Source organism: Physeter macrocephalus, chromosome 16 (genome assembly GCF_002837175.3).
Source record: "Physeter macrocephalus isolate SW-GA chromosome 16, ASM283717v5, whole genome shotgun sequence".
Lineage (NCBI taxonomy): Eukaryota > Metazoa > Chordata > Mammalia > Artiodactyla > Physeteridae > Physeter > Physeter macrocephalus.
Genome location: NC_041229.1, coordinates 99,182,523 through 99,202,673, shown reverse-complemented (window position 1 = coordinate 99,202,673; position 20,151 = coordinate 99,182,523). Strand labels below are relative to the sequence as shown.

The 20,151-nt window shown below is 40.1% G+C and overlaps 2 protein-coding genes across 3 annotated transcripts in view; both read right to left on the bottom strand.

The window, feature by feature from the left end:
* Positions 1–524: 524 nt before the first annotated feature.
* CNTF (ciliary neurotrophic factor) lies at positions 525–5,555 on the bottom strand. Its single transcript, XM_007115637.4, has 2 exons — positions 4,337–5,555; positions 525–3,089 (listed from the first exon to the last, which is right to left on the bottom strand). Exons 1-2 carry the CDS (start codon positions 4,448–4,450, stop codon positions 2,601–2,603), a joined length of 603 nt encoding a protein of 200 aa, XP_007115699.1. The 5' UTR covers positions 4,451–5,555; the 3' UTR covers positions 525–2,600.
* A 151-nt stretch (positions 5,556–5,706) lies between these two features.
* ZFP91 (ZFP91 zinc finger protein, atypical E3 ubiquitin ligase) overlaps positions 5,707–20,151 on the bottom strand; it is a 32,421-nt gene continuing 17,976 nt past the window's right edge. Inside the window, exons 3-11 of one of the 2 annotated variants that reach the window (XM_024133113.3) lie at positions 18,158–18,367; positions 17,866–17,902; positions 17,387–17,491; positions 16,383–16,517; positions 15,548–15,598; positions 15,045–15,123; positions 12,833–12,947; positions 10,516–10,615; positions 5,707–10,155 (exon numbers count right to left, since the gene is read on the bottom strand). In XM_024133113.3, coding sequence (XP_023988881.1) covers positions 9,645–10,155; positions 10,516–10,615; positions 12,833–12,947; positions 15,045–15,123; positions 15,548–15,598; positions 16,383–16,517; positions 17,387–17,491; positions 17,866–17,902; positions 18,158–18,367 — 1,343 coding nt within the window. In that variant the 3' untranslated portion in view covers positions 5,707–9,644. The remainder of the gene's footprint in view (positions 10,156–10,515; positions 10,616–12,832; positions 12,948–15,044; positions 15,124–15,547; positions 15,599–16,382; positions 16,518–17,386; positions 17,492–17,865; positions 17,903–18,157; positions 18,368–20,151) is intronic. The other variant, XM_024133114.3, reaches the window with a different exon arrangement.

Below are 20,151 nucleotides of genomic sequence, written 5' to 3'. Positions count from 1 at the left end.
CCACGCTTGGACTTCCAGTTTGTGCTAATTTGCAAGTCTTTTCCAAATTATCCTCGTAAATCAATGCAGGAAGTATTTATCAACTCTCATACATACAATTCCTTGACAGATTCAGAAGAACTGAATCTCTCCCCATAGAGAGGACTTTTCTGGAGGGAGTGGGATAGAAGGAATCCCCTTTATGAAATAAGAGTTAGGGGCTGGGAACTAAATTTATGCCTTTTAAGACCTTACGAATATATAGAGTTATATGTGTATGGCCTATTATCAGCCCCTTATTCAGTTTGTTTCATCCATTTTAGATGAGCATGATGCAAAGTCTACAAACTCCGAGCCACACGTTTATGTCTTTGTTACTATGGCTAAGATCCCAAACGCCGCAGAGCAACTAAGCCCGTGCGCCACAACCACCGAATCCTTGCGCACCTAGAGCCCGTGCTCCGCAACAAGAGAAGCCACCGCCGTGAGAAGCCTGCGCACCGCAACGAAGACACAACACAGCCAAAAATAAAATAAATATAATAAATTTATTAATAAAAAAGAATTTTGAGTCACACCTTTCTTCATTAAATAAAAAAGCCTAAAGTACTATACAGATAAATCTAAGCGCTTCACGTTAATAAGCAAGTATTTTACCAATCAAAATAATGCTCTGAAGCACAAGAAAAATTTAAACAAGGAAAAGCTCGAATGGAATAAGCCTCTATGCATTCACTGCAAAATTTTATACCACTACCAAAATTACAAACAAAACGATAAACTTCTAGTGATAGTGGACCCAAATGTTTATTATTGCCTCATTTTCTTCTAAGCGGGTAACTCTTCTCTATTTCTCCCCTCATGACTTTTCTCTTTGTTTGGTACTCAGCCAACCTCTGAGACACAACTGGACTCCTCCCTCCTCCAGGAAGCGATTTCTGGCCCTCACTGATCTCCTTCAACTCCATACCGCTTAAACCCATCTTATGAGTCAGGTCTATCAATAGTATTGATCTCCTGTATGCCTACAACCGTTTCCACAGATGCATCCTGGGGAGCAGGGCCGGACCTCCCCTGTATTGTGACCGTGCCTCACCCAGAGCCCTCTCAGAATATTAACTTCATGGAGTTTTGGACGTAAACCCATGTAGGAAAGGACACAAGCTATGGCAGCTAGCCCCCTCTGACTCACGGTCCTTTTAACGATATAGAAGCCTCAAATAAGTGAACCAAATTGATTTGGGCCCCCAACCCAAAATCTTGAGTTTGAATTAATGGGTAGTGTGAAATAAATGATACACCTGAGAACTTCTGGATTCCCATTTGCACCACGAGTTCATAGGCCTGACTGTAAATGACCTTTTACATTAATGCCCACATTTACTAGTTGGTGCTTTTCATACCGTTTCTCTCAAGAACATTAAATGCAGAACTGTGCCCTTTGCTCTGAAGTATGGAGGCTTTGCTCTATATTGTTTCTGAATCACTGGCATTCCCACTGGGAACAGAGTGGGCCTCATCCTCTGCTCATGACCAAGTCCAGAGACTGTCTGTCTGGTGCAGGAGTTCTGTGACTTTTTAACCTGAGCAGTATTCTACCCATTGTCCATGAATGCCCGGGTTACGGTGCCTGTATCACTGCATTGCTGATTACAATAAATGTGAGGTAACCTAGTATAAGCTGTCCCCAACCCCAAACTCAAGAACATTAGTGGATACTTGAAAGCAAGCTGTATGACTGCACACTCCCAGCTTCCAAAGTTCAAAAGCCTGGTGGACTAATCTTAAGATCTCCACTGCTCTCTTCTTCGCCAAATATGGGCAACAAATACTGCCTTTAACACTATCAGGACATAGTTGGGGGTTGCTTTTTCAGTGCTGGGGACAGATTACATGGATACATTTTCCAACCCTCTGCAGCAAAGAGGTGCAGTGAGAGAGGTTCATAATCAGGCCTTTAAAGTGAAGGGCACTAGGCTTTGGAATGGGAAAGATCTGGGTTCAGACTCAGGGTGCCATTTGCTAGATGGGTAACCTTGAAGGAGTTATAAATTTCTGTGAGCCTGATTTCTCATCTGCCAAATAGAAATAACACCACCTCCCTCAGCAGGGTTGTGAAAAGTATGATATACATAAAACTCCTGGCATATTGCTTCAATATAATAGATACTCAATAAATGTTAGTTACTGTTTTTATTATCCAAGAGTTTGAATTGACTAGAGTCCATGATTTTTAATTCACTATTTCAGTCTTCTCAGAAGAGTCATCCAGGACTAAAGTTAAAAGTATATGCGAGGCTGTTAAATGCCTGTAAAGGTTATTTAGTGGGTAGGAAAGATCACAGCACTGAGGTGGAAGGATGTTGTCCCTGCCCCCACTCCATTATGGCCCCAACACACACACACACACACACACACACACACACACACACACACTCACACAACCCTCCCCCCCAGACTAAACCTGTATGCCCATTTGTCCATGTCTCCAACCCTAGCTGATGAAAATGCCTGTGGTTTGAAAGGTTTTCAAAAATAAGAATGGGAAAGTGAGGCCTCAGAAAACTATATATATTCCATTAGAGGAGAAAGCAAGTAAGAGAGAGAGAGAGGGGTAACTGCTACATTTTCTTGTCCTTAGCAGTATAATGGCTCCCATGTCCTGGGATCCCAGTTTGACAAGATGAAATGACTCGAAGGTCATGGACGGACCTCATTGTCCACTGTGAAAGCTCTTGCAGCACCTTTAGGCCCCACAGCTTCTTCTCAAAGAGACCACCATCTCCAACAATAAGGGGCATCCCATCAGCCTCACTGGAAGGGATCTTGTGTTCCAGGAGCACCATTAATTCTTCCAGCTGGTAAGCAAAGGCAGCGACTTGGAGGAGAATGGTATGTATTGCTTGATGGAAGTCATCTTCAGCTGGAGTAAAGTGCACCCGTTGGTCTTCTAACAGTCTGGCCAACATCACTTGGAAGGTACGATAAGCTTGGAGGTTCTCTTGGAGTCGCTCTGCCTCACTAAGCTCAGTCCACCGATCAGTGCTTGCCACTGGCACACCATGCACAGACGCCAGGTTTATGTTCTCGTTCAGACCTTGGTGCTTCACCTGGTCAAGGATACAGAAAAACACATCTGTAATCACTCCACCATTCTCACTAAATTTCTAAGTCTCACATAAAATCTTATTCACTTCCCTGGTCAAGGATCCATATTGTAAAGAAAATAGAGTCTAGATGAGGAACTCTTCATTTGGGAACCCTGACTGACTTTAGGAAGAACCTATTCTCCCAGAAATTATACACACTGCTTTGACTACCTGTTCATTTTTCTTGGGAGAATGTGCAGCTTTCACTGGGCTCCAAAGGTTGAAAACCACCCACTGACTGGTCTAGAATAATTTTTCCTTCCCACTTGACACTCCCTCCTGGCAACTGGAGTATTATAATCATACTGGAGTTTAAGTATTTTAAACATACCTGAAGACACTGGCCACACCTAAGCTATAAAATATAGGCATCGTAGAATTTTTCTAACAGCCCTCTCCATTGCTCACTGTCAATGGTGAGGACAATCCTTTCTTAGAGGAGTCAATGGCAATTATTTTTTAAAAAATTCGTATTTCAAAGAATCTGATTTCTGACTGCTGGAGTTTTATGAAGATAAACCAATTCTCAGAGAACCTAAATTCAGAACTATCCACGGGGGCCTGGAGTGTTTCCACAGCAGGCCTTAGATGAAGACCGAGGGGGATCTTCCTCCATCAGAAAACCTGAGATCCATGGTTAGCTCCCTAAGAATTGGACACTTCCCCAGGTCCCCAGTGATTCTTCTAGGAGACTTTTTTGATAGTGTAGGTGACCTGTCTATTTAGACACAGGAACACTTTTGATTGTATAGGGTGGCTAATAATGTAATAGGAGAAACTGGTTGGTTTATACTGTTCTTCTCCCAATCCTATAAACCTAACTCCATCTTTCGTTTATAAGCTCAAAAAATCAGAACAATGTATAGGAAGAACCCAAGCTTAGAGGCCTCATGGTTAATCTATTCCGGCAGAATTCAGACAGGAAATCAAATTAGGAACAGCCTCCAGGACATAAAGCCAATTCTACACAGAACCCCATGTATATTTTCTTATTCAAGGAACATGTCTCCTGAATAGCCTAGAGAAAGAAAGTAGGGTCATATGACTTTCCTTAAGGGAAGGGGCCATGTCAAATGACAGGTGCCCAATATATAAATGACTATATGATTAGGGCTTTTGTAACTGATAATGGGGCTGGAACATGATGGTAAAGGGCTGGATCAGAAGAGATGAAGTGAAAATAGACGGCAGCAAAATAGGCAACTTACATAAGATTCCATAAGAGCAGTCAGGTCTGAACGGATCTTCCTTGCTAGCCAGACAGAGCGGCTACAGAGGTCCCGGCGGTGAGGGGTCAGCGGTGAATGCTCTGTGAAAGCCATCACCTAACTCAACTGTCCCGGGAAACAAGTGAGCTGGGTTTGTTTCTGTCTATACTGGTCCAAATAAGAAATGTGACTCTGGGGCTAAATCCACTGGGCATTTCCCTACTAATGGAATTCGGCACCCACCCACCCCTGCCTGACTCAGAGGTGGCAGCAAATTCCTGGCTGTGGATTTCTGCGCCTGTGGAATCAAAGGCCGCTTTTCACTCAGCTTTCTGTCCTGCGGCGTCTGCCTCCAACTCTCTCCTCCACTCAGGGCCTAGTGGACTTGTTCTCATGTCATTGTTCTGCTTTTGCACTTGGCGACAAGGTCATTATCACACTGATCCTCACGCCACCCCTGCCTGATGGAATCTATTTATATACACTTATCATCAGTTCATTTTATTATCACCCTCCCTGTGCTCCCCATGTCCTTTTCTTTCTTGGCCTTGTCAGTTATTCAGTAATATTAAGTTATTAGTATTAATATAGCTGCCATTCATTAAGCATCTACCCTAGGCCAGGCACTGCTAACGGCTTTAAAGCCTTTATTTGATCTTTAGAATAATTCTACAAGATAGTTTCCTCATTTTACATAAGAAATGGAGGCTTAAAGAAATTAAATAATGTGCACAAAATCCAATAACTAGGTTCAAAATTTAAATGTAGGTCTTTGATTCTAGAACTGTTCCTCCCACTGAGTTTCCAATATCTTTCTTTAGGTAGTTCATATTTTGTTCCAAGACACAGTTTACATGAAATAGATCCTGTAAAAATACAGCATTTTTTCACTCCCATCCTTCTGCTGAGTATTTAAATTTACACTTGATAAAAATCAGCTAAGGAAGCATCTGTAATCTCAATCATGGTGCCTCCCTTGTAGCTATAGGATGAGGAAGGTACTGTTTAGGCCTGTTCTCTTCCAAAGGACAGGAAAACACCCAACCCTGACTTGGTAACATTTCTGAGGCAGTCTCACTCAAGTGACAACATGCTTTTCTTTTCCTTCCTTATCCCAGTCGTACCACATTGCTTCTTAACAAAATAAGAGAGTGAGCTGGACTGTGAAATGAAGGCAGTTTAAAAGCACTTGGAGAGCTGTTGTTCTACTGCATTTACCTCTGTAGGTTACAGGATGATGCCAATTGGGTAAGAGTTACAAGTTTCATCTCCAAATGAATCAGTTTTCACTATTTTGTATCATGGACATTACCTCTAAATTGAAACACATGCCTTCTAGGGGGGAAATTTCCATACATAAACAATAATCGAAGGACGTAGGAGAGAAAAAAATGAGGCCAGGGTGGCTGTCACAGTAGGCTTTTTAAGAAGGTAGGAGGATTCTTTTTTTTTTTTTTAACTTTGTATTTGTATGGACATTGAGTTTTGTGAAGAAGCACTGATATTAAATGCTATCAGGGTTTTGTCATTATCAGAGCAAAATTAACCCCACAGCTTCCTTAACCTTCTCTTTACTAGATTAAGAATCCACCTTTCCTAAGGTTGAAACATGGAAAGGATTTCCAACTTTGTCAAATGATCACAGAATCATATGGCATCTCAGCATTAGAAATCAGAACTGAACTAAGTCAAAAGTTAACTACCTGATTCTCAACAAAAGCTAACAACAGTATCTGCCACTTAAAACCTGCTCTGAGGGCACTTGTTTTTCTTATTTGGCAGCATCAATTATTTCACCCCAGGATAACTGCAACTCAGTACAACCAAGGAAGACCAGTTGCTTCCATGAAGACAACTTTTATTTTTCTTCTTTACATATTTATTTTGGATATGCCTTACCTAGATTAAGAGAAAACAAGGATTTGAAAAGCAGAGTATCCCTTTTATTATAATTTCTTTTTACATAACCTTTTCAACCTAGATTCAGGTAACTACCTGTCTCTCCCACCAAAGGAGAAGGGTCCTGCATATTACAACAGGCAAAAAAGGCTTCTAGGAAATAAAATATTTTAAATTGATTCAATACAATTTTTCAATTTTCTTGAGTACACTGCAAAGTGGGAAAAAGACAGGAGGGAAAAATGGTGCTTCGAACAGCCAGACTGTAATAACCTTAGTTAGGTTTAGTACACTCTTTATATTTTTGTCTCCAAACAGGTTCTAAGGAAGTTCAAGTGCTCTATGTGAATGCTTTTCCATACCTCAATGTATCTATTTTTTACTCCCAGTAATCTTGGCCAGTGTTTATATAAATTCTCTGAAGCATATTAAGTCTCAATTTTGCAAAATAACCCTGGGCAACCACAAACAAGGGGAAAGATGTATTTCGACAAGATGTATTTCTGTATCTTGTAGAAATAATATTTGTATCAAGTACATTTTCAGAATTTAGAATTGCTAATTCAAGATGGAGAATATGCTGTGGGAAGGGTTACTAAAAAGGTAGCAGAATTTGGTTAAGAGTAGGAAATGTAGAATTTTAAGATTGAGTTCCTTAGAAGGACAATGAAGTAAACGTATGAGGAGCAGAAAGCAAAAGGGAAAAGAATCCAGTATAAGATAGTTTACTTTAACCAACTCTTTACTTTGCTAGCACCCCTTTTCTCAAAAGGAAAAAATCTTAAGTCCATGAAAGATATTTTAAAATTTATCGCAAACTGCTATAATAATTTATTGAAGCAAATTACAGGCAAATGAAGATGAGTAAAAAAGGGAGAAAGGAGAAAGTTTCTAATTATGAGAACTAACTAGCTGCTTTTGGTGGGGAGGAGTGTGATACAGGGAAGAATATATTTTCCCTCTATCTCATAAATTTCTTTTTTTAAATGCAGTTTGCTTTTGTGTAGGTGGCTAAAACATCTGATGACTAACAACTGCAAATGTAATTTATGGAGACAAAGGATAAGATAAATGTGACGAAGACAAAAAGTAAGGTGGGGTATGGATGCTAGCTAGTGAAACAGTACAAGATGGACTTAATACGGGAGTGGAACAACTTTGTTGTAGACCCATCCAGTCAATCTTATAATATTTTCAAATTTACTCAACATACCAAAGTCAACTCCAAATCCTTACTGTGGGCAGGAAAGCATACTCTATATCCCTTCTAACCTTATTCCATTTTCTACCCTCACACTGAAGGGGATGGCAAATCTGCAACACCGAAAAGAAACAACAGTACATTGAAGACTGCTCACTGTAGGTGTTTCACTCCCTATTCCCTGGCATCCCAACCACTGACACTAGTGGGTGTAAAGTAAGCCTCTTTCAGAGATGACGCTTTGTTACCCTTCTTTTTGGGGAAAAAAAAAAAATCAAAAGAGAAAACTGATAAACTTTGTAGTTTTAGTGTTTGTGAAAAACAAGCTGTTCCTTATTTTGTTCTCAGCAAAACTTCATTCTTTCCAACAGCCATCACACATTTCTGACAAACAATGAATAGGGCAAGCCTTTAATTCCAGTTTCTGAGGTACGTAGGATAGACTGCCCTTCTAATTCTCTAACAATGAGCCAAAATATGTTTTTAGTCTTCTGGAAGTTTTGAAGTTGTACAAAACTCTCTCTCCCATGGACAGTGGTAAGTAATCCACCCCATGAAAATCCCTACCTCGAGGGAAATGATAATTTCTACAATTTCAGGTGAAAGCCAAAGCATTATACAGATTATTAACTTTGTTGAAGCCTTTCTTCTTCTGAAGTGTTATTAAAAGGGAAACAAAACAGCGATTTTCTTTTACTTACAACTGTATGACTCAGACTATTCCTTCAATGATGGCAGTGTCCTTCACTAATTGGGAGCTGGAATGAACTAGTGATAAAGCAAAGCAAAGCAAAAGTAAAAGCAAAAGCAAAGCAAGGGGCCAGAGCTGGGATAATAGGGAGGTCTGTATAAAGAAATGATGGGGACAAAAAAGAAAATCAACAAATTCACAAGAGAAAACCTTTTATCTGTAATTCAGACCCTGAACAACCTTCCTCACCCCCTCAAAATTCCTAAATCTCGATGCTCTAAAAACTCAGACCACTAATTACCACACACCTAACATCCTTCCCTAAAGAGGTTTCCGGAAAAGCACTAGGCTACTGTAGTGATTTTGTTAGTGCTGAGGACCAGCTTTCTTTAAAGGCCACTAGAGAGCTATGATTTTAGAGGCTGGCTGTGCTTCTTCAACCCTATAGCTTGCCTTCTACATGTACCTCTTACGCAATGGACCGCATGTCAGAATTATCTAATCTCTCCCAGCCCCACAAAATATAGCAACAAAGACAAAAAAAAAAAAAAAAAAAAAAAAAAAGAAATCAGACTTTGTTAATAAATAAGGAATCTCAGGTTCCACAACACAAAAACACACATGTTCAAAGTGCAAATTTCTGCCACTAGTCTGGGACTTTTCTCACTGTCTCACTGATATAGAACCCTGTCTTATGGTCAGAGAGACCATGTAGACGGTAGCTCCCTCCCCGTTGGGAGCCTGCATGCAAAGCAAGTGAGCACCACTGAGAACCTTATGGAGGTGTTGGGAGGGGGGACTGAGGAAGGTGGTGAGGTGAAGAGGCAGGAGGTGGTCCCCATGTATCCTTCCTTTCCTAAACCCAGGGGGAATGGAGGGAAAGTGGGTGAGAGATGTGTGCTGTTTTAACAGCTCACCCTGCTAAGGGGCCCTAAAGTGCCAAGTCAAGCTGCCAGCCTCCAGAGATTAGAATTACATGATACTTTGAAGATAAATGTGCTGCAGGGGATAGAAGCCAGAACCATAGGGAAGCAGTAAAGGAGGAGAAGGGGTTTAGAGAATATTAATATATTATTAAGAGTTAAAAGCTGATCCAGAGCACATCAGAGTTACAGGCTGAAAAGGGGGATCTGTTGATGAGCAGGAAGTCTGCCTGGCTGGAACTGAGTATAAGAATAACCGTTACTTTAAGAGCTGCTGCTGCTTCTTCGTCTAGCTTTCTGGTAAAGGCAACATCAATTTTATAAAGGGGGCAACAGAGGGAGAAGAGGGGATGTGTATGTGTGTGTGTGTGTGTGTGTGTGTGTGTGTGTGTGTGCGCGCGCACGCACGCGTGCGCACGCGCGTGAGGGGATATGTGTGTGTGTGTGTGCGCGCGTGTGCTGTGATCCACAATGGAAAGAGCAGGCCCTTCAGTTATTTTACTAGATTTTAAATGCTTTAAATTTTTTTTTTGTCCTTTTTGTCTTTTAAATACAAAGTCTTAGCTGTCCCAGTGCCCAAAGTCTTCCCTTGCTCTAAGGTCCAGTAGAGTCTGAATCTTCAATCAGAACCTCTGTGGTAGCACCGAGTATATCCGAGTTCATGACCAGCCCTTCAGTGCCCCCACTGCTGCCGCTTCCCACAAAGATCTTCCCATCAGCCATCAGGCTCACCCGTTCTGTCCCACTACAGTATGACTTTGACATCCCTTCAGCTTCTAGCAGGAGGCACTCTCCAGAGGTGGAGTTTCCCAAGGGCTCAGGAAGAAGAGGAAGACCCTGACCGTCTGCAGGTTGTGTCAGGGACTCTGGATTAGTGCCCAAGATATCTGTGCTGGTGATGAGGGCGCCTGCATTGGCAGCCAGAGCTTCGGCAATCAGCACCTCAGGGTGGCTTTTTGCTTTGTGAGCCACTACGCTGTCCTTCTTCTCAAATTTTTTGCCACAGATATTGCAAGAAAACTGGTAGAAGGAGTCTGCATCATGCTTCTTCATGTGCCAATTAAGGGATGCCTTTTGCCGACAAGTAAATCCACAGATCTCGCATCTAAGGAGAGTGAAAAAGGAAATGGCTGATCAAATAGAGAAATAAAGAGACCTCTCATTTAGGGTCAGGGTGAGAATTTAGAGGTCACAGTTATAAGCAACAGTTAGTAATATATACTTCTTGTGAAAGATTAGGAAAAGTTAATAGGCAGAAAACTAAACTGTTTTCCTCTTTCTGTTTGTTTGAAAAAGAGGAAAACAAAAGAAAAACGTGACTAAGTAGCTCCCCTAATCAATACCCACTCTTTAATTCGGTAAAAGTAAAATAGCAGTGCCAGCTGAAATGTTCGTAAAGGGTCTAACCCTCAAGTGGCGTACATGCACTTAGACCCCAGATGTTCACCAGTAAGTAAGTACTCACTGTAATGGTTTCTCGCCAGTGTGAATCATCCGGTGCACTGCCAGATTGTGGGAACTCTTGAAGGCTCGAGCACAGTATTCACAGATATAATCTCGTTGATCTAAGAAGAAAAATAATGTGGTTATTTAGTGTTCCATTTAGAATCCCTCTGAAGTATTTTTTCCTAGCTTACAACAAGTAAGCAGATTATCAGGCAGGTGAATTTAGAGGAAAAGCAATACTGTTTTTAATGTATAAGCACTTTGGATAAACAAAACTTAAAAGTAAATAAAATCATTTTTATCTCTTTTTAGTCCATTCATTCAGTAGCATATGAACCTATTTAAAAAAATAAAAATAAAAAACACAGCTAGACAGAAATACGAGAACTGGAATCCTAATCTCAATTTTACCAGTAATCCAGACCTTGGATAAATTGGTTAGCAAGTAAACAACTACATTTTTACATAGCTTTTCTTCTTAAAACAGCTTTTTTCAGATTGTGAAAGCTGAATGCTTACATGCAAATAACCTGGCGTTCGACAACAACAAAAGAAGAGGGCATTCCCTAAAGAAAAGTGACCCACATATAAAGTGCTACTCACATCTTCTATTTCAGATTTTTAAAAAAGTTACCCAAGATAAACAATTTAAAACTTCTCTCAAAAATTCTATGGGGCAAAGGAACACTGGACTTAATTTCTTCTTTATCATTTGGTTGGGGAGAAAGTGGACAAACAGACGCTCAACATACATTTGTTGAATAAATGGCCACTACCCATTTTCTATGCCTTTCACTTAAAGATTACTAGAAATAGTCACAGTAAAAACACAAGGATAAGTTAAAAGGCAAACAGTATCCAATTTAACCTTACATTCCATCCCAAACAGTTCTAAAACCAAGTGTGGGAGAAGAGTCAAGTTCTTCTCAAACTTGAATGTACTGAGGACTCACCTGGGGATCCTATTGGGTGCAGAGGCTGATTCAGATGGTCTAAGGCAAGGCCTGAGATTCTCCATCTCTAAATGGAGCTAAAGTGATGCCAGTGTTTGCTGGTCTATGTTCTACATAATGAGTGGTAGGGTCTAAAAATGCATACTTCTAACTCAGGGACAGTTTCTTAGTATCTCTCAGGTCTTGTCCACTTTTCCAGCTCCACAGTCGCATGACAAACCCATGTGGGGCATTCCACTTGCTTAAATAAATTATATTTTCAAAGGGAGCCAGTAAACACTAATTTGGAAAAGGAAAACTCTCTATCACTGACATCATAAAACTGTATCAACCAAATATAAATATCTAGAATGGACTGAATTTCTAAAACACTGTTTGTCATAGTAGGCTTGTAATATTTAACTAAAACAGTCTAAACTGGTTGTCAGAAATTACTTTTCTATAGGATAAAACAGTGTAGCAGGGAGAAGGAGTGGAGAAATGGCAGCTTCTATCAAGAAACACTGGAGACAGCATACTCTCTGAAGAAACATAGTGTAATGCAAAGACAGTAGACTTTGGAGTGATTAAAGACCTGAGTTTAAATCGTGGTGCTATCAGGTGCCCAGCCCTGTGCAGTAAACAGCACTTTATAGGTTATCTCCTTTCATCCTTGTAATAACTCAGTGTTATTGGTAACATTATTAGCTTTATTTTACAAATGAGGAAAAGTGAGGAGAAATTAAGTAACGTTCCTAAGTCACACATTTAGTAAATGATGGAAAGGGTATATATGACACTGACCATATGACCTTGTGCAAGAGACATGAAATCTCTGCTACTGGAATTCCTAGTCTTACCCTCCAAGGATTATTAAGAATATAACATATAATAACTAATCAAGTGTCTGGCATGTGCTCAATTACCACTAACACCCAGCCCAATTTGTTCCTATTAGCTACACTGCACTGAGACTGTCAAGTGGATAAAAATGAATGATGTCTGAATCCACTCTATACCATGTATTACAAAGACACCCAGTTTCTCTTTTTGAGTCAATAGCCCCTACAGGAGCTCACATGTGAATTCAATAGCCAGCCTTTAGGATCCCAACAGGAGGAGAAGTCTCAGGAGCCGTTTGGTGGGTAACATGAACTGCGAGCCGGCCTCCTTACCGTCTCAGCTTTCTCCGCTTACACCTCATTTTCAGTCCAGGTAGTTACTACGAGTATCTGTTTACCTGAGGCAGAATTAGAAAACCCTGGTTCTGCTAAAAACTAGCTGTGTGACCACAGGTAAGTTACCTAATGTTGCTCAGCCTCTGGTTTCTTAGCTGTAAAACAAACTTGGTGATGTTGAATCAGTGAATTTAGCTACTTGATAAACATTTTATTTAAAAAATACCTGTATGATGTTTGGCATGTCGTAGAAGTTGCTTCTGGAGCCTGAAGAGTCGCCCACAGGAGGGATGGGGACATACGTATTTCTTCTTCAGCAAATGCTGATATTTAATGTGGTGCTAAAACAGTAAAAGAAAGTGAAGGGGGATAAAAATTAAGGATTCCAGAAAGCTTAGCTTAGCTCATTCCTCTGCTAAGTCAAAAGTGCTGAAGGAAAACCAGATACTCTGTCTATGAACAGGAAGCAGTATAATAAAATGATTACGAACACAGGCTACAGAAACAGATAGAGGTGATTCTCTGGGTCTGTCATTCACTAGCAGCATGATCTTAGAATATAATACTTCCATACTGTAAGCTCCAGTTCTCATGTGTAAAATGGAGGTAATGATAACTGTGTTGTAGTGTTGTTGTGGGAATACAGAGATCATATATTGTACAGTGCTCAGTGCAGCAAATAGTACATGACAAAACAGGCGTAGCTATCATTATTATAGTAGAACCAGAATCAGAAAGTAAGGCCTTAGTCTTATGTTATACTTGCTGCTAAATAAAGATCAAACACTTCTTAAGCTTTAGTAATTAGTATTTCACCTTCATGTTTTCTGCCAGGCCTAAATACAAGCTGTATCTTTACTCATTAAAAAAAATCTGGGGGCTTCCCTGGTGGCACAGTGGTTGAGAGTCCGCCTGCCGATGCAGGGGACACGGGTTCGTGCCCCGGTCCGGGAAGATCCCACATGCTGCGGAGCGGCTGGGCCCGTGAGCCATGGCCGCTGAGCCTGCGCGTCCGGAGCCCCGCAACGGGAGAGGCCACAACAGTGAGAGGCCCGCGTACCGAAAAAAAAAAAAAAAAAAAAAATCTGGGACTTCACTGGTGGCGCAGTGGTTAAGAATCCGCCTGCCAATGCAGGGGACACGGACTCGAGTTCTGGTCCGGGAAGATCCCACATGCCGCGGAGCAACTAAGCCCATGCACCACAACTACTGCGCCTGTGCTCTAGAGCCCGTGAGCCACAACTACTGAAGCCCGCACGCCTAGAGCCTGTGCTCCGCAACAGGGAAGCCACCGCAATGAGAAGCCTGCGCACCGCAACACAGAGTAGCCCCCACTTGCCACAACTAGAGAAAACTTGCACAAAGCACCGAAAAAAAAAAAAAAAAAAAAAATCTGGGACTTCACTGGTGGCGCAGTGGTTAAGAATCCGCCTGCCAATGCAGGGGACACGGACTCGAGTTCTGGTCCGGGAAGATCCCACATGCCGCGGAGCAACTAAGCCCATGCACCACAACTACTGCGCCTGTGCTCTAGAGCCCGTGAGCCACAACTACTGAAGCCCGCACGCCTAGAGCCTGTGCTCCGCAACAGGGAAGCCACCGCAATGAGAAGCCTGCGCACCGCAACACAGAGTAGCCCCCACTTGCCACAACTAGAGAAAACTCGCACGCAGCAACAAAGACCCAAAGCAGCCAAAAATAAATACAATAAAAATAAATTTTTTAAAACATGCAGAATGCACAGCAATTTATGTAAAATTATTTTTAAAAACCCTGCTCATGTAAAAAAAAAAAAAACCTAAAAACTAAAAATTTTAGAATTTATTCTAAACAGGATTCAAAAAGTCACTGGTTTTAGTTGCTAATTTTATTCTTTAAAAATACACATTAAAATAAAATCTGGGGCTTCCCTGGTGGCGCAGTGGTTGAGAATCCGCCTGCCGATGCAGGGGACACGGGTTTGTACCCCGGTCCGGGAAGATCCGACATGCCGCGGAGCGGCTGGGCCCGTGAGCCATGGCCGCTGAGCCTGCGCGTCCGGAGCCTGTGCTCCGCAAAGGGAGAGGCCACAACAATGAGAGGCCCGCGTACAGCGCAAAAATAAATAAATAAATAAATAAATAAAATAAAATCTGTTCCACTATGTCTTGGTGTGTTGTTACGCAATCATTTCTTGTATCAGGAGTATTTACACCATGAAAAACACTGGAATATTCCAAGATCCCAAGGAAATATTTAAGCTCAGGTTCTAAATCACTTAAAAAACAACGACAAAAACTCAACTGAAGTAATTTGATGTTTACAAAAAGATTTTCCTTGACATTACACATTTAATGATAAAGCCTACACAAGTCCACAAATCGTAAACTCTCATGAAGTATAAGAACTAGTAATGCAACGTAACCTGCAAGGCTGCCTTATTTAACAACTTCACTGACCTGCAAATAGCGAGGGTGAGCAAGAACAGTTCCACATCCTTCCATCTCACAACGGACATACTGGATTGGAGGCTTTTTTCTATTTGCAATATGTAGGAGAAAAGTTAGCAATAGAAAAGAGGCAGTCTGCACAGTGGCCAAACTGCACTATAGGGAATAGCTATTTTACAGTATGAAGAATTAAAATCTCTAAGTTTATAGCTTGCACAGAATTTATGTTAGAAGTAACCAGAAATTGCCAAATGTTCAGAGTTTTTAAAAAAGAGCACAAGACAAACTAGTAACTCCCCAAAAGGCAAAGAAGTGTTAAAATTTTTAGAAGCTTTAAGATCCTGCTATGAAAATAAAAACATAGTAACTCTGCATCAAGGACACTAATGAAGTTGCTTTTGTGAAATTTTTAACTAGCAATTCCCACAGGATAATTATGAGGGCTGAACATGTGAGTGAAGTGCCCACCACCAGAAAGAAGGCACAACACAGCAGGAGTATAAACTACTCACCTCCTTTTGGGTAATCGTGGACTTTTGTCATCTTTTCGCCTTCTTCCTCTCCTATAATTAAAGAGCAGAGTAACTGTCCACATATTCCAGACTGAAGCTTATATAGTAAAGGAGAGCTGAGGACATATACTCAAGACCAAAGAGCAGGTGGCAGAAACAAAGGATAACCCAGAATACATAACGCCAAAGACATATCTGGCAAACCAAACAAAGATTTCACTCTGAAGCAATTTCACTTACAAATAAGTCTGCACCACAAGTTAAAATATATACCTATCATAAACTACACAATTCTATGGAAGATTTGGATAAACATCATGGTTACTACTTAAGACTTGTTTCAGTGAAAAGTCTATCATTTATATTTAATCAATTTAAAAAGTAGAATAAACGAGTCTATTATCTAAAAACCCTAAGAATATAAACTATACTCTCCTTGCAATAGAGACAAAAGCCTACACACTTTAAAAAAAAGCTATTTCTGCAACAGGAAATAACTGCTAGCCAAAAGTGTTCACCTGATCAAGGTTACTACATTATTTGCTTTCTGTGTCCCTCTTCTGAAGACCCATATTTGCCATACTTTTCTTGCTACCTCTACCTCCTCGGCATCCCTATAGCTATTATCGTCCTACCCACTCAATTGAACGTCTCTTAAGTATTGCTTTGAATTAAACTTTTGAAGCTTTTGCACAGAGTCTTTCCAATGAAACTGTCAGCTGCTTGAGACAGCAGTATGTATATGTTAATATCATTCCTCACACTCCTACCCTTTTTCCACTAGTGGCTTGAAAATCTGTTAAGTTTCCATTTTTAGTAGGAATTGCCTACTCACTTCCTAGGAGGCTCCTCATCTTCTCTAATTTCATTCTCTTCTTCTTTCACCTCTACTTCTACTTCCACTTTTATTTCTTTCTTCTCTTTCTCTTCTTTCACCTTCCCTGATTTTCTCCGTGGCTTTGGGGTTTCCCTGAAAATACAAATACATTTCAATACTGGTATCCAGCAAAGGACCCTTTCAAGGACAACTGTGACAAAAGGGTAAAGCCAGGAATTATCACTGATTTATTATAAAATTATGCTCCTCAGGCTTCCCTGGTGGCGCAGTGGTTAAGAATCGCCTGCCAATTCTGGTCCGGGAAGACCCCACATGCTGCGGAGCAACTAAGCCCGCGCGCCGCAACTACTGAAGCCCACATGCCTACAGCCCATGCTCCGCAACAGAAGCCACTGCACTGAGAAGCCTGTGCAACGTAACGAAGAGTAGCCCCTGCTCGCCACAACTAGAGAAAGCCCATGCACAGCAATGAAGACCCAACATAACCAAAGATAAATAAATGAATTTAAAAAAGATATGTTCATAATATATAAAATGAATAAATGCAAAATTTTAAAAATTAAAATAAAATAAAATTATGCTCCTCAGTCCATGAAATGTGGTTTCCAGCCAGCTATTCCTCATATGTACATCATACATATATTTAGAGCCTATGAGACGACCCGCCCCCTCCGCAAGCTAACGATGCCTTAGAATCAAATCTCACTATAGCTGTAAAGAGAAACAAAAGTAAAAAATTCTAAGTATTCAGGCAATTCATGATACCTTAAGATAAAACAGGCAGACATCATAATAATTTGAATATGATCAAAACAAAGTTCTATAAATGGAAAAGAGGGCTGTATGAGGGAGTAATAAGATAATGTTAGATTCGCAAAACGTGCATAATTAATTACTCATTTAAAATTAAGTCCATATCCATTAGTTTGGCAACAAGGTGAAGTAAAAGCATGCAACAATGCTTTCCTAACTTATTTTTCACTGACAAATCTGAGACATACCTTTCTAAGTGGGGTTTGTAGGTCTCATCTCTTGGATCATCTTTGAATGGTATTTCTTCTTCACTGATCAACATCTCTTCTTCCTCCTCTTCCTCCTCATCACTGCTAAAAAGAAGCAAATAGAGATTAGAAATTCCAGCTGTACAAATTATATCTGACTTGATTTTATTCAGTAATTTATTTAGAGGTAGCTGAAGATTTACAGTAAGTTATCTAGGATTTTCATTCTTATGGTATAGTTGGACTGCAATCTAGCTGCTTTATCCTAAAGAATAATAATTGGAACAAAAAATACATAAATCCTAGACATGCTACCACTTCATTAAATAAAGGCAAGGCAATGATGGCTCAGTGACACTAAGAGTTAAAAAACAATTGACAATTATTTCAAGTAGAAAACAACTTCTGAGTCATGTGATATGACTGACTGTGTTCTACGTCCCCAAGGGTTTAAATATAAAATATGAAAAGTTTCTTACCTAATGCCACCTGGAGACTGATGCTCTTCTGCAACATCTAGAAAAAGTCCAAAACAAAACTTTACCTATGTAGGTATAGATATGTTCTCTCTGCAGCCAAGAGACTCAAACCAAATTACTGCCTAGGGTAATTATACAAAAGGAGAATTATCTGCAAAATGTCAAAAAGGAATCCTTCCTACAACACCAAACTAACCCCTGAAAATTAAGCTGTTCTGGTAAATGTTCAACATTATGTTTAAAATCAACAGGCAACTGGTTATTAAATAACCATACTCTATATTCACTGTACCATAATCAAGCTGATCTGTATTTGGTTCTGACTTGCAGATGAGTTGCAATGAGCCAGTCTTGGACCTAGAGCTTCGGGTGTTCTCTGTGTCACGATGCCGAGAGGCAGATGTCCTGCTACTGCTACGCCAGCCCCGGCTAGGCTTAGTTGCAGCAACGGAAACTTCCTGAGGGACGGCAGAACCTTCTTCCTCTTTCTCTTCCTTGGGATCTAAATGAAAACATACACCATTCTTTTAAAGTTTATAGTTAACCAATAACAATCTCTGTATATCTACTATTATAAATATAGTCAATGGAAAGATGATAAATTTCTCCCGGGGGTGGGGGGAGAAAAAAAAACCCTCAGAATTTTACTGATATAATAGAAACAACAAGATGAGAGGAAAATTTGATAAAACTTATCCTTATTGTCATCAGTCTAAAGAAAAAACTTTGTATGTTGCAAAGTAGTTATTTTACATTTATAGTATATTTTATATATATACTAAAAAATAATGCTAAGAGAAATATACCTAAGATCTAACCTTTTGTTCTATATTTTAACCTTTAGAACTAAGACAGAAGAAACTAAATTGAGTGAGTGGTCCCAAAAAGATGACCAGATCTACTATAAGAAAGAAGCATACGTCTAGACAATTTAATAAACAATGCTTCAAGAAGTACTGAAGAGGAATTCCATAAAGAGGAATTCCATGGTAGGAATGCCTTCCCTTGATTCTATTCAATAATTTTACTAAGTATATTAAAAGTGAGCCTATATTGACCATGGAAGATCCTTTTAATAATCTCAGAATGGAAGTCCTTTCTAAGAGTAGCACAGAATTTTAGGTCTTAAGACTGATACATCTGACTATATAAACATAAAGTTTTCTGCATGGCAAATTCCTCTATAAGCAAAGTCTAACAGCCCAACAGAAAAATGGCAACTCAGTAAAAACATATGGTTTTCAGACATATGAACAAACAAAAACAATGACAACAAAGCTCAATCCACTCATAACAAGAGAAACTCCAATGAAAATCATATTGCTGTAGTATTGTTCCCCTAGCATATTGGCAATGATCCAAATGTTTGTATTGGCAAGGCTGTAGGAAAATAGGAACTCTTAGTAGAGATAACAGTGTGAACACCAGCAAAACCTTTCTATAAAGGACAATTTGGCAACATCTATCAAAATTATAAGTACATATACCTTTTCATATTAATTTCAACTACTAGGAATTTATCCTACAAAACTATAACCACACTTATAAAACCTACGTCCATAAAATGTCCAAATATTATATATATGTGTGTATACCCGTGGTATAAATAAATAAATCTATCTATTTATATCTATATATCACAACAACACTTCTGGACAGATTTCAAGAAATTGAGATAAATACTGGTCACCTTCCAGGGAAGGTCCAAAAATACTTCCAGTAATTCCACCTCAAAGTATCTACCCTAGGAAAATAAACTGGCACAGGGAGGTTCACTATAACATGTTTATAATAGCCAAAAGATGGAAACAACCTAACTCTCCATATTAAGGAGACACTGTTTATTAAATAAACCATGGTATATCACCAAGATAGAATAAAATATATGGAGGTATCTGTAATGAATGACATGGAATTACTGGCAAAAATGTTGTTAAATGGAAAAAATAAAACTTCACACACACACACACACACACATAGTATGGTAATTTTTTTTGCTTAACCTTTAAAAAATGATCTGAAGGGGCTTCCCTGGTGGCGCAGTGGTTGCGGGTCCGCCTGCCGATGCAGGGGAGCCGGGTTCGCGCCTTGGTCTGGGAGGATCCCACATGCCGCGGAGCGGCTGGGCCCGTGAGCCATGGCCGCTGAGCCTGCGCGTCCGGAGCCTGTGCTCCGCAGCGGGAGAGGCCGCAGCGGAGGGAGGCCCGCATACCACAAAAAAAAAAAAAAAAAAAAAAAAAAGATCTGAAAAACTATAGTTTCCTCCACTGTGGAACAAGGTGGTGA